This window comes from Belonocnema kinseyi, chromosome 8 (genome assembly GCF_010883055.1).
Source record: "Belonocnema kinseyi isolate 2016_QV_RU_SX_M_011 chromosome 8, B_treatae_v1, whole genome shotgun sequence".
Lineage (NCBI taxonomy): Eukaryota > Metazoa > Arthropoda > Insecta > Hymenoptera > Cynipidae > Belonocnema > Belonocnema kinseyi.
Window position 1 is genome coordinate 89,614,636 of NC_046664.1, and position 14,151 is coordinate 89,628,786.

The following is a 14,151-nucleotide window of genomic DNA, read 5'->3' on the forward strand; positions in this document are numbered from 1 at the left end:
CACATTAATTTATAGGACTACAAATATGCGCAATAAAATGTCCTTTTGGTACATTTGATTAAAAAATTAATATTTGACCTGAAAAAATATGTCCCGGGGGCCAAGTAAAACGACGGCGCGGCGCGTTTCGGGCGTATCCCCTTTTGATAGGCAGTGGTTCAATTGTATATTGATCGCCGTTAACTTTGCTAGGCACCATGCACCGTCAGCTTGGTTCCACTAATATATATTTTCAACGGCGTGATATGTCTGCTGCTATGATTCTGCTACTGCGGATAACGGCCTTGTATAATCGATATGCTCTTGTTTCGAATCTAGTTATTTCATTTGGAGATCAAGGCAAGAAAAGTCAGAAGAAGTCAGAAGAAGACTCACACGCCGTTGAGAATTATAGGAAAACATTGTGATTATCTGGAGGATTGATTGCCGGATGAATGGATCATTTGCGCCGGAGATCTAGATTCTAGATAAATCTCACGAATCACTTTACATTAACAAAAAATTCTAATTTTGATATTTATACCAAATTGATCATTGTAATCTCGACGGACGATTAGTAAATAGTTTTAAATCTCAGTGAAACTTGCTGGAATTTTTTTAACCGTACACATTGACCTTCTTAAGGGACTTCAAACGAGTCGGTTTCGCTTGATCTATGTCTACAGAGATTAATTGTTGAAGTAATATTTTTACGACATAATCTAAAAGCAATTACACTGTTTTAAACAGGGAGATTTTTACGGAAAATGTTCTTGCATTTTTTTTGCTGTAATTAAAAATATTTTTGGTGTGCCTGAAAATGGCAATACTCTGAATATTTTGTACGCTGGGCTGCCTTTTTCAGGCACAAAAAAACATTTCCAATTACAAGAAAAAAACAAAAACATTTCCGGTGAAAACTGTTTTCCAAAAAGTTACAAATATTGCGTTCAAAAATTCATCTTAGACCTATAGTGGATCAAGCGAAACCAACCAATTTGAAGCGCCTTAAGATCATTTATTTTCATCCGGTTGTTCGGGGTCAGATTTCAAGGGAAAACGGTTAAAAGTGTAGGGCTAGTTTGTCTACAGAAAGATTGTAAATATTCTTCTCTTAATTCTCTCGAAGCTATTTTTTATTGTAACTATTTCTAATTTGTTTTAGATTTAAAAAGCGCAATTTTAAAAGCGCCTGTTAAAGGTCACCTATCAGAGAGCATCATATTAGCTTTCTCTGGTTTACGCTGAGGTTTATACATACAGCAGTGAAATTCAACATAACGCACCCTGCTATAGATTTCTTTTGCTAGGCGGATTAATATTTCACTGTTTAATTTAAAAACCAAATAATAACAATTTTATTTTAAAATATCCTTGCAGGAAAAAGGATAATATTTAGAATATATATGCGTACGAATTTGACCTAAATATTGAACAAAATAATCAATTTAAAGATGGTTTGAATGATTTAAATATATTTTAATATTTAATCGGATCGTTTCTAGAGAAAATTAGGCGACACGTATATTTCAGATTTCAGAAAAAATTCTATAAAGTCATATGAACCCATTTAAATTTGGACGTTTATTTAAAAGAAAAATACAAATTTTATTTTTAACTTTCGATAGTTCATTTACCTAATTTCATTTGATTTTTTAAAATCTTCTCATTGAAAAAAATGCAGCCCAGTGGGCACAAAATTTGGCGACGTCTTTACGACATCGTTACGACATCTTTACGACAACTTTACAATATCCTATATCCATGTCGTTTCGCTGTCTTTACGATGTCGTAAAGGCGTCGCCAAATTTTGTGTCCACTGGGAGGTTTTGTGAAAAAGGGGATTCGGAACTAGATTAATCGTCTGATTAATCTAGAGAAACACTTTTCTAATGAAAACAGATATAATGCCCAGTGCCACAGTTCTTTATAGACCAATATAAACAATCTTAGATTGTGACGTCACTTAAAAATAAGAATTTTTCTAAAAGATTCTCTATTTGTCCTTCGATCTTCTTTACCCTCCAGCAATGCGAGTTGGAACTACGTTAATCTAAAAAAAAAACACTTTTTGAAGTGTAGATTATACTATCTCTGAATTCAAAATTTTTAATTGCAATTGTATTTAAAATTTTACAACATTTTGAATATGCGGAATATCCAAACTTTTAACATGATGAAATTTATTTTAACAGGAGACCGGTAATGGCATATTTTGGCTTGGTTTCATAATTTTAATTAATATTAATTTAATCTGCCAACGCAGTAAAATAAAATTTTCCTCCGTTTTCGAGAAAATTGACAATCAAACAGTGGCACTTCGGCTTCAAAGGTTGCCTGTTCAATTCTCGCTGTCTAAGCTTGTTTTATATTGTTTTTCATTTATTAGGATGTTTATAAATGTAATTTGAGGATCTTTTCACTGGAATTTTTAATTTTTTCAATAGGTTAGTTGAGAAATATAAAACTGTCATCGAGGTCAAGACGGCATTCATATTTCATACTTTCCAAAGTAAAATTATCTTTTATGTTGATACAAAAATAAATCATGTTTAACTTGCGATGAGCTATATTTCTGAAATTAATAAATTGTTCAACTAAAAAACATTGTCCATGTATGTCTTATAATAAGGTGTTATTTGAAACACACCTTAACCTCAGAATCTTGGGACCAAAAATGACGAGAAACCCGTTTAATTTTGGGTCACTGTTTGTTTGCAAAAGACACGATAATGTTTTAAAAAATTCAGTTTTTCCGTGAAAAAAGACAAATTTTGAATGTTCGTAAAATTCAACTTAAGCTTCAGGGTTTCATCGAAACGCACCAAGTTTTCAGGGATTGAAAAGGAGTGTCTAAGAAATGAAACCATACTAATAAATTTTATTTTTAACCCGCCCTCACCCCCCACAGCGCCAAAAATATGACTAAAAAATAAAACAACTACATTTTTACATATTATTGTTAATTTTAGAAATTTCTTTCGTATTAATCATACCAATAATTATAAATGGACAATTTGAAAATTTCCTATGACTTTTTGAACAAAGTTTAATTGTTTAAATAAATGTAACTTGTTAAAAAAATTATTTATTCACATCAAATATAAAAAATAATCGTCTTTTCTTATTGAAATGTAATAGATGGTCAGTGTTTGGAGTGGTAGTTTTTTTTAAAACATTATGTAATTATTTTAAGAATTAATTATTGTTTATTTCAAACATTTTTAAAAATTGAGCCAGAGATGTGCAAGTTTTGGTCAAAATGCTATCCAATGCTACTTTTTGTTGAATAATTACATAAATTTAATACGCTTCTTTAAATCTTTAACAAATCTTTATCTGTATAAACAATTTTTATTTGCTCAAGCAGTTTTTTTCGATAACTTAAAAAAATGAAATAAAATAGAATACATACACTAATTTTTTTGACTGTACAGTGTATAGAAAAAATATATTAACAATTTTTTAACTGTTTAAAAATATTTAATTTGCCTAAACAATTATTTTTCAAAAATATGTTTAAAGTCGTATTTTCTGAATTAAACATAATATTTCATAATTTCAAGCAGAAATAGATTCTGCTTAAATCCTTATGTTATTGTGTAAATAATAATTTTTTTCCTTCGAATTGAGTATGAATGGTTTACATCTTTTTTATGCACTATTAAATAAATGATAAAAGTCATAATAAAATTTAAATTATAAAAGTGTGTTTATTGGCGCATTCTTCATATTTATACAATATTTATCATGATTATATTATAAAAAGGTACATTCATCAATGCAAATTATGACTGAAGTTTCAACAATTTCTTCAAACAACTTTTATGAGGACGGAGTGCCATATTTTATATAATTTATAATAATAAAAATAATAAAAATATTACTTTAGTTAAATTTGTACAATTAGTAAAATTTATTTACAATCATTTAAAAGATAAAAAGCATTAGACAAGACAATTTTGAAATTGGCGAAAAAAATTGAAAGTGACGAAAATATAAAAAAGTCTGGAGCTAAAGAATATGAATCAATTATTGGACAAGGAAATTGAACACTTCAAGAAAATGCATGAGAATGTATGAAAAACGAAGATTACTTGCGAGGCTTAGCAATTGTTATACATTTTACAGTAAGGAGTGATACTGCTAAAGAGGTGTTAAATTAATATCGGAATTTAACTTCTTGATAACGAGAAATGAGGATCAAAAATAGTACTTACTACAAGTAGTAAATATCATAGAAAACAGTTTCCAGGTATCAGAAAGAAAATATTTCTTCGGCTAAAATATAATATTTTCTTATTAGCGTTATTAATTGAACTGCATATAAAATGGATTTAGATTAAATTTCATTATAGCATTTGCAAGTCTTTTATGAATATCAAGCTCACATACTGGAAGGCACAACAAATTTATATTTATCTATATTTACGAGAATAATATTATATGTGTTATATTTTATATTATTGACCCACGTTTAAAAAAAACTGTTTGAACAATGGCATGACGCTTTTAACAGCATTTACTATTCTTCGAAATCATGGAACATTATGTTTAATTAAGAAAAAGATTTTAAAAAGACTTTTAGAAAAATAATGTTTTAAACAAATTATATTTGTTTAAGAAGTTAAAAAATGGTTAATATATTATTTTTATACACTACACAGTGGGAATAATAATTGTATGTATTCTATTTTATTTCATTTTTTCAAAGTTATCGAAAAAAAAACTGCATGAGCAATTAAAAATTGTTTTATCACATAGATACAAAGTTAGAAGAAATGTATAAAAATGATGTAATTATTCGACAAAAAGTAGCATAGGATATCAATTTGAAAAAAATGGATATCTCTGGCTCAATTTTTAGAAGCTTGTTGTTGAAAAAAATGTACTACTCCAAAGCAATCATGAACTACAATGCCCAACATTTCAATCAAAAAAATACGATTATTTCTTACATTTTTTAGGAATAAATAATTGTTTAAATAAGGAACATTATTTAAACAATTAAACATTACTTAAAAATTCATGGGAATTATTCAAATCGTTCATTAGTAATTATTTGTATATAAAAGACGACATAAGTTGCTAAAAATGAACAATAATACGTAAAATGTAGTTTGTTGATTTTTTGGTTCATATTTGAGGCGTTGAGGGGGGCGGGGCACTTGCCCCCTAAAGTGAAAAAAAATTGCAATGCATTTTTGGACGACCCTAATGCATATAGCCCCAGTTAATTCACTATAGGTTCCAGTATCATCTCCGCTCAAGCCCAAAAATAATAATTTAGAGCTCATCTTAGATAAACGTGAATATGTACTAAACTAGAACTGGCCATAAAGGCCATTTACGTGCGCACGCCTTAATATTATCTAAAGCTTCAATCTTTTGACGTATTTGATGCTTCTAGAACTACTTTTAAATGTGTTTTTTCGAAAAATAATTTTTATTTCAAAAACCCACCTTCAATCAGAGGAATGAATTTTCACGATCGTTTATTTCAGTTTGAAACATTTCTTTTAGGCCACTTAAATAGTAGCCTTCATTCGAAATCTTATGTATAGATAACACGAAACAGAACCAATTTTAGGCGCTGATTACCTTTAGGGCCGACTTGCTACCAAATACATAGTAAAAATCAGAAAAGTGTGAAATTAAAAAAAAATTAAGAAAATAAGTTGTAAAACTTTTAATTTTGTATTATTTATTGTGCTATCATTATAAACATTCATTCTTATTTTTAACAAAGTCTGTAAGGTTTGCGAATAAGTTAATAAAGGAAAAAAAAATAAAATTAATTATTGCGGGTTTCGTATAGAAAATAAATAATTAGTTCCACATTAATATGCATATAAAGCATTTTTTTAGTCAAAAACAAACATAATTGTTGAAAATTTATAATAAAATTATTAACATTAACAATATTTACATTTTTACCAATTTCTTTAATAATTTTTTTTTTAATTTCCCGCCCTTTTACATTTCTTCAATTTTATATATTTCCAAATCTTTACACTATTTTTACATTCTCATTCATGATGGTGTAATGTAATCGTCCAAATTTTCGATCTCTGGTTTTTAACAGATCTTTACGTTTCGGCACTCACAGAATCCGAAAATCATAAAAATGTCATCCGTGTCTGTATGTATAGTTACCTGAATGTTGTAGCCCCGCTAACTTTTGAAGGATTTGTCCAATCGAGTCAGCCTTTGATACACTTCTGAAGGTTATCAAAATGAAGGCTAAGCTCGTTAAGCAGATATTTGAAACAAAATTAAAAACATCTAGAGCATTTTCAAAATTAAATTTTTTTTTTCAAATTAAAAATTTTTTGTTAAAGATTCTTATAGATGGATAGAATACTTGCAAATTATCAAAATAAAATTTTCAATTTCCATGAAAATTATAAAAGTTACATACTTTTGAAAATTTTCAGAAAAATAAATGTTTTTCTAAAAGATAAGAAAATTCGTCACTAGATATCAAATTTATTTAGAAACTATATCAGTTCAATTTTTCTATCAGACAAAAATTCAAAAAGTTTGAGATTTTTCAAAATTTGAATAAAAATTTGTTGAGTTTTAGAAATTTTTGTCAATTCTTGTGATACGCGTCAAAAAGAATTGCAAATTATCCTAATGAAATTTTGAAATTCGATAAAACTTCAAAAAGTGATTTGCTTTTCAACATTTTGAAAATTTTCTAAAAACGGATATATAACCAAAGAAATACATTTTTAATTCAAATGATGAATTTTCAAAAAAAACAGTTGAACTTTCAACAAAGTAATTCTATTTTCAACCTACAAGATAAATTTGTAACTGAGATGATAAATATTTAACTGTAATAGTTGAATTTTTAACCGAAAAAAAGAATTTTTAAAGAAGAAAATTAACTTGCAGAGAAAAAAATAATTATCTGACGAAAAAATAGATTTTTAACAAGTTATGTGGATTTTTAACGAAATAGTTGAATTTTCAATTAAAAAAGACAAATTTTCATCCAAATTGCTGGATTTTAAACAAGAAAAGATCAAGTATCAACTAAAAATTGACATTCAAATTTTCAGTCGAAGGAATTAATTTTCTATCAAACTGATGAATTATTAAATAAAATGATGAATCCTCAACTGAAATAGTTAAATTTTATATCAAAAAGCTGAATTTTCAATCATACAGATTAACTTTCTACAAAAAGGCGATTTTTTCACAAAACACATAAGTTATTAAACAAATAGTTGACTTCCTAAATAAATAAAAATTAAATAATAAATTATGATTTAATCAGATAAAACTGGGAAATCTGTGAAAGTAGATAAAGTAGAAATCTCTTTTCTAAAATGACCTAAGTCATTAAAATAGTCAAAACTTGAATTTTACTGCGATCAGAAGTAAATTCCCGGTTTCTCGGTCAATTCACCACCCTGCAAGTAGTTTTTTTTTCGTAAATGAGAGATATTTTACTTCCAGACGGTAACTTATCGGTACTGTAGAGATCTGTCAATTTACTTGTAGCTACAATTGAAAAATATCTTAAAAATCATGTCCTTCTAGGAATAATACTACTGTCAGCTGCATTGAAATCTAATCTACGAGAAAAAAAACTTATTTACCATCAGACTTTTTTATTCTACTATCATAGAACAATCACCTTTCAATAAATTTGTTTCAGACAGAGACACTTCCGCTATAATGTCTTCTTCTGGTACCAAGTTTTCCCTGGAAGCCTCTGTCGTTTCTGCAGATTCCGATACCATCGATGGTTCCTTTTCCTTTTCAGATTTTTTATCATCCAATATCGACTTAATTCCTTTTTTAATTTTAGTTCTGGATCTCTGTTCCTGTTGCCGTGCTCTCTCTAAATCCTTTTTCCCAAATCTACGGAACTTGAAATTAGGTAGATATCTAAGTTCGCCGTCCCATTTTTGAAGCATTTCACATTGACCAGTGTTTAGTATGTCAGGAATCTCTATAAACACGTTCATTATTTAATTAATTAATTAAAAATGAGGATCAAGAAGTACAGTACAGTTCAATAATAAAATAATAAGTTTTTTTGCACAAATGAGAATTGAATTTATAGAACCCTATAAGAAGATACAACTATTTTTGCTTACATTTTTATAAAACTCTACTATTATATTTTTGGTTTGGAATTACACTAGTTTGGTAAATTTTAATTATTTTTGTGAAAATTCAACTATTTTTTTAAACAGGCATTTCTTTTAGTTAAAAATGCAACTATGCAACTGCAAATTTTTTTTTTTTTTGTTGAAAAGTATTTCTTTTAAAAGGATTTTATTGAAAATTCGTCATTTTTGTAGAAAATTAATCTTTTTGGTTAAAAATTAATCAGTTTTGCTACAGGATTCCACTATTTTGTTAGAGATTTATATTTTAGGAGTAAAAAATTCAACTGTTTTGTAGAAAATTAATCTTTTTCACTTCTGACGCCAATAATTTGGTAGCAAATTAAACTATTTAGTTGAAAGTTGTCTTTTTGTCGAAATCTCATATTTTGGAGTTGAAAATTCAAAAATTTTGTAAACATTTTGTCATTTTGACTTCAAAATTTAATAGTTTTGTTAAAAATTCTTTTTAAGATTCACCGCTTTAGTTGAAAATTCTTATAACCAAAATTTGGATACTACATTTCTAGTTAAAAATGTATCCCTTCTACCTACAAAATTCACCTACTTGGTTGAAAATTCGTTTTGTTGTTGTTGTTGAAAATTTGTTTGTTTTGATAGAAAATTCATATTGTCGGATTAAAAATTCAAATGCTTTCTAGAAAATTTGTTTTTTTTTTACTTTTTTTGTTGGCAAATGATATTTTAGAGTTTTAAAATCAACTGTTTTGTTGATAATTCGTCTTTTTATCAACAAAATTGAACAGCTTTGTTTAAAATTAATTTTGTTTTAGACATCCAGTTCTTTGGTTGGCAATTCATTTTTGTAAATGATAACCTAACGATTACATTTTTGCTTAAAAATTGGTCTCTTCTAGTTAAAAACTCAACTATTTGGTTGAAAATGCATGAATTTTGCTGAAAATTTGCCCTTTTGGATAGAGAAATAATCTTGTTTGTTGAAGATTCATCTTTTTGGTTAAGGATTTTAAAAATTAAAAATTCATCTTCTTCGGTTCCATTCAACTGTTTGGAAATTAGTTTTTTTTATTAACAAATCATCATTACTGATTACGAAGTCAACTGTTTTTTAAAACAGTCGAACTTTTAGCTTGTTGATAACTTCATTTTTGGATTTAAAAAATCGTCTTTTTGGAAAAAAAATTAATACTAGATTTTTGGTATTGTGGTCTTGGCGTTCGTAAATGATCTAGAAGATTTAGATTTCCGTAAGACGATTCGGCTATAAAAAAAGGCGGCCAACAAAAAATAATCTTAGGGTAAAAAGTGCAATGAAATATACCAAAAATGTTGACCAAATATGTAACTTTCTAGAATACGCCTGTTGGGAAGCTATGACAGCGTCACCAATTTGGAACTATTGGGAAGAAATTTGAATTCAATTTCAATAAGAAATCTTATACAGTAAATAACTAATTTTAGACATCAGTATAATATTTCTGATTAAAATGAATAGATATTTATTACTCTTTTTCATTCACATTGCTCTAATAACTTTGCGATACCCAATTATTCGCGTGTCAGATGGCGCTGTTAGCAAGTTAAAAGAGATACCCTACAGGCGTGTAAATCGCTTAAGAGGGCCCCATACATGGAGCTGCAACGTCTGATGGAAATATAAATCTTCATCATTTACGGACCCCAAACCACAAGACCATAAATAGTATTTTTACTGAGGGTCGCAAAAAGCCGTAAAAAATTTATAAAATTAATCTCAGGAATCAAAGCGCAAAAGGAGCTCAAAAAAGAGAAAATAGGGTAATTTTTTCAAAGAAAAGGGGGATCATAGGGAAAAGATTAAACATTTATTATTATTTCTGCATGTCGAAAAGAACAAACTACCTTTTTATAACAATTGTTATATTTTTAAATGAATATCAATGATTTTTCCATTACTTCTACAATTCAAAATTCATTTTTATAAATTGAATATACTTAGGGCGTTGGGAATTCAGCCACAGTGATAGAAAAATGTAGAAAAACATGTTTTTAGATTGATTGTTTTTCGTGGTGGTTTTTTTTAAATATGTGCATATGACTCAATCCAAAAAAAAACATGTTTTTGCACATTTAAAAAAAATGTTATTGAGCAAAAAATTTATTTTAAAACTTCGCCCTTTTTTATTATTGTTTACATTAGTAAAAGCTGTAAAGGTAACAAATTCGTAATAACTTTGTAATCAATAGAAAATATTTTGAATTTTAAATAATTAAATTTGACTGATTAAAATTTTTTGTTCACTTTTGTCGAATACCAACCTACGAGCCCCCCCCCCCCCCCCCCCCAATCAAACGGTTGGATTTATTTTAGCATTTTCACTCCGCCCTACTCTTCAGTGCACTCAAACTCAAATTAAAAACTGCTCAAGTTAAAACATTTAAAATTGCGGTTGATGAATTTGGAATATTCCATTTTTTATTAGGTATTTAACTTTGTATATTTTGACTGAAAAATCTTGAACTTCTAATACTTATTTCAAAACTACCATATATTTTGTTGCTGTTCCAATTGTATATTGGATAACAACTTCTGTCTTCAGTTTTCACATTTTCAACATGCTTTCAAATCTTTCAGCTTCAAATTTTATTAAAGAGTATTTTTAATGGTTCAGCACTCGAAACGTGTACCTTATTTATTCATAAATAATATATTTAAGCACTATAATTGCTTTCATTATTATTCAAAAATGGGTATACTGAATAATTGCAGAGAATTTTTTACCCAATACAAGTATTGCATTTTGAAACATCGTATATTTAAAAAGAAAAGGGGAAGTTTTTTAGAACAGGGAATAGGGGGAATATCGATAAAAAAGGGAAAACTAGGAAAAAAGAGGAAGACTTTACACCCTGTTTAACAGAATTTAGCAATGTGAAAAGGCATACAATAAACGTGAAACCCGTATTTAGCCAACGGCTACTTTACTTTTCGGAATAAAAGGGTGGGGGTCAAAATAGCCCAAATTGGTAGCGTAGTAAATGGACGGCCCCTTAATATTTTTTTTATATAATTTCTCAAATTTTTAACCTGATATCCCAATGTAAAAAATGTGTCAGGAGAGTTAAAAACGGCCGTGCGGCAGCGCACAATATGAAAGCAATTTTGTGTTCTTGTTTACAAACCTAATATCTCACGATTTTTGTATGCAAATTTAAGTGAATATAGTTCATGTAATTGAGAATGAGGAAAAAAATATTAGGAAGGCCCAAAAATACTTTCAAAGGTCTGAAAATTTAAGCCAAATATGGCCCTTTTTACAAATTTAGCAATAAACTCAACGGTATTTTTACAATTCATGATATTATTTGGGAAAAAACGATGTTACTTATAAATTTAAGTCCACTGAACTTTAATCTAACGAAAAAAGTTTCATAAGGGTTTTTTTTTTTTGGAAAATTGACTTAAATATAAAAATTGTGTATTTTTCTTATTTTCAATATTAGACGAGTATTTTCGGGGTTCATACATATTTCTTCTTGTGCAATGCATAAATATTACTTATTTTAATTGAAAGTTTTATTATTATGGCAGTTTTAATTTGTGCTCCAAACTCTCTTTAATTTTTTCCACATGAAAAATGTAAACACCAAGAACTATATAAATTGTTTCCTTGCTTGATGAGTAAATAGTTGGAAATACAGAAGTGCTAGTTTTTCTTGAATATTCCAAATTTGAAGAATATGTCTGAGGTTTGTCAATACTTTTTTCTAGTTTAAAAAAAAGAGAAGTAAAGCATTAACTCATTCTAACTGAAAGTTCCATCATTTGTGATAATATTTCTCATAAAACTAAACAAAAAAAGCGGAAGCCCATCACATTAATATGTCGGAAAAGCTCATTGTAAGTTATGTTAAATAATTGCTTTAATTTTACTTTATTTTTTTTTTATAGAAACCATCAAACTCAAAATAATTATCTAATTTAGAATGATTTTTAACATAATGTTACATTTGATAAAAAAATACACATTATTGTACCCAAGAATACATGTTTTTTCATTTTTTAATGAATTTTCCGGGAGTGACGATTAGTAAAATTACATTTTAGTTTGACCAACTAAAATACGTAAATGTAAAAAAGGTTTTTCAGTACCCTTAATTATAAACGTGTTCATAAATATAAATACCCCCATATGAAAAAAGCTGGTTTTTTTCTTGAATTTTCCGTATTTGAAGAGTATTTCTGGTGTTTCCTAATATTTTTTCCTTATTTTATAATACAAAAATGACACCTTAACTCATTTTTATTAAAGATTTTATCATCTAGGAAATAATTTCATATAAAACACAAAATTTGAAGCAAAATGACAATGCGCGCCAAATTTTCCGTTAGGAAAAACAAGGTATGAGTTTCGATACAAATTTTCTTCAGTTTTTTACCTCAGAAACGTCTAACACTAAATAATTTAAGAAATTCAGCATGCAGTCTACGAAAATAAAAAAATTTGGTAAAGAAATACACGTCTTTTTATAAGAAAATACACGATTTTTCATATTTAAGTGAATTTTCCGGAAAAACAATAGCCTTTAGATAACTTTTTTCATTGAATTAAAGTTCAGTGGACTTAAATTTATAAGTAACATCGTTTTTCCAAAAAAAATATCATGAATTTTAAAAGTACCGTTGAGTTTATAGCTAAAATCGCAAAAAGGACCATATTTGGCTAGAATCTTCGGGCCTGGGAAAGTATTTTTGGGCCTTCCCAATAATTTCCCCTTATTCCACATTACTTGAACTATACTCACCCTATTTTTCATGCAATTCGATTTAACCAATCATGAGATATTAGGTTTATAAACAACAAAAACTTTTTTTACCGGCGCTAGTAGTAACTTTGTTCCACAAAATTATGTAGTACCATAGAAAAAATGCATAAAAATTAGAAAATAAATATGTAAAACCCTTTAAAATCATTTTTTCTTCATAGTGTACAGTCAGATAGTAAATCAGACTCATGTACTTACTTATTATTTTCTTTAATACAAGAAAAGGCGGCAAAATTGACATAATTTAGATAAAAACAAAAATTGCAAGGATATACCAGTTTTGAAAAAAAATAAAAAAATAAATAACGAATACACAAATCAACGAAAAAAATGGCCGAAAACATATATTATTAACGAATTATAAAATTTTCCAAGTTTCAAATAAAGACAAGATTTTTAATTGACCAAAAATAAAGACCTGAATTTAAAAATATCCGAAACTAAAACTAACCGACTTGAAGACAGAATTATAAAATAAAAGAATTATTAAATTCCCACAAATATTATATTTCCCGAAACTTGGAACTTGGGAGCATAATTAATTGATTATTAAATTATGAGTTATTTATGACATTAAAAATAAGGTAAATAATGTAATTAATCATAATTTAATGATTTAAAAATTCATTTATTTTATAATTCACTCAATTTATAATTAGTTAACTTATATAGTGATGAAGAATTAATTTTGTATATTACCGTTTTGAAATATAATGCTACTATATATTGAATATAAATTTTATATCTATATATTACCAACAAGGAATATGATAAATCATTTAATATTGTTTTCTATTAAAAATAAAAAAGGAACTCTTTAATGAAATATTTAAAAACTCAAATTAACTCTCAGAGGCCGGTCTCATATACTCGGTTGGGGATAAAGCCAAATAGAAAATTTAAAATTTTGTATATATGTACTTTCTTGAAATTGTGCTTCGATATGTAGTTACTAGGAAATCCGGAAACGTACTTAAAGATAATTAATTCATAGCAATTGTATATTCATTCTTTTTAGTCGAAAGGCCGACAATGAAATTTGTTGTTAATAATTCTTTTTTTGTTAGAAATTGTATTACTTGGCTCAAAATTGAATTATTTTCTTCAAAATTCGACAATTTTGTCAACATTCATCTTTTTCGTTTAAAAATTCTTTTTTTCGGCAGAATATCATTTCTTTTGATTAAAAATGCAAATGTTTGGTTGATAATTAATCTGTTTTAGTTGGTTGACATTTTCTTTTCAACTGAAAATT

General features: G+C 27.5%; 1 protein-coding gene across 1 annotated transcript in view; it reads right to left on the bottom strand.

Annotated features, from left to right (window-relative positions):
- Positions 1-7,584: 7,584 nt before the first annotated feature.
- LOC117178173 (translation machinery-associated protein 16) overlaps positions 7,585-14,151 on the bottom strand; it is a 19,379-nt gene continuing 12,812 nt past the window's right edge. Inside the window, exon 5 of the mRNA XM_033369461.1 lies at positions 7,585-7,948. Coding sequence (XP_033225352.1) covers positions 7,605-7,948 — 344 coding nt within the window. The 3' untranslated portion in view covers positions 7,585-7,604. The remainder of the gene's footprint in view (positions 7,949-14,151) is intronic.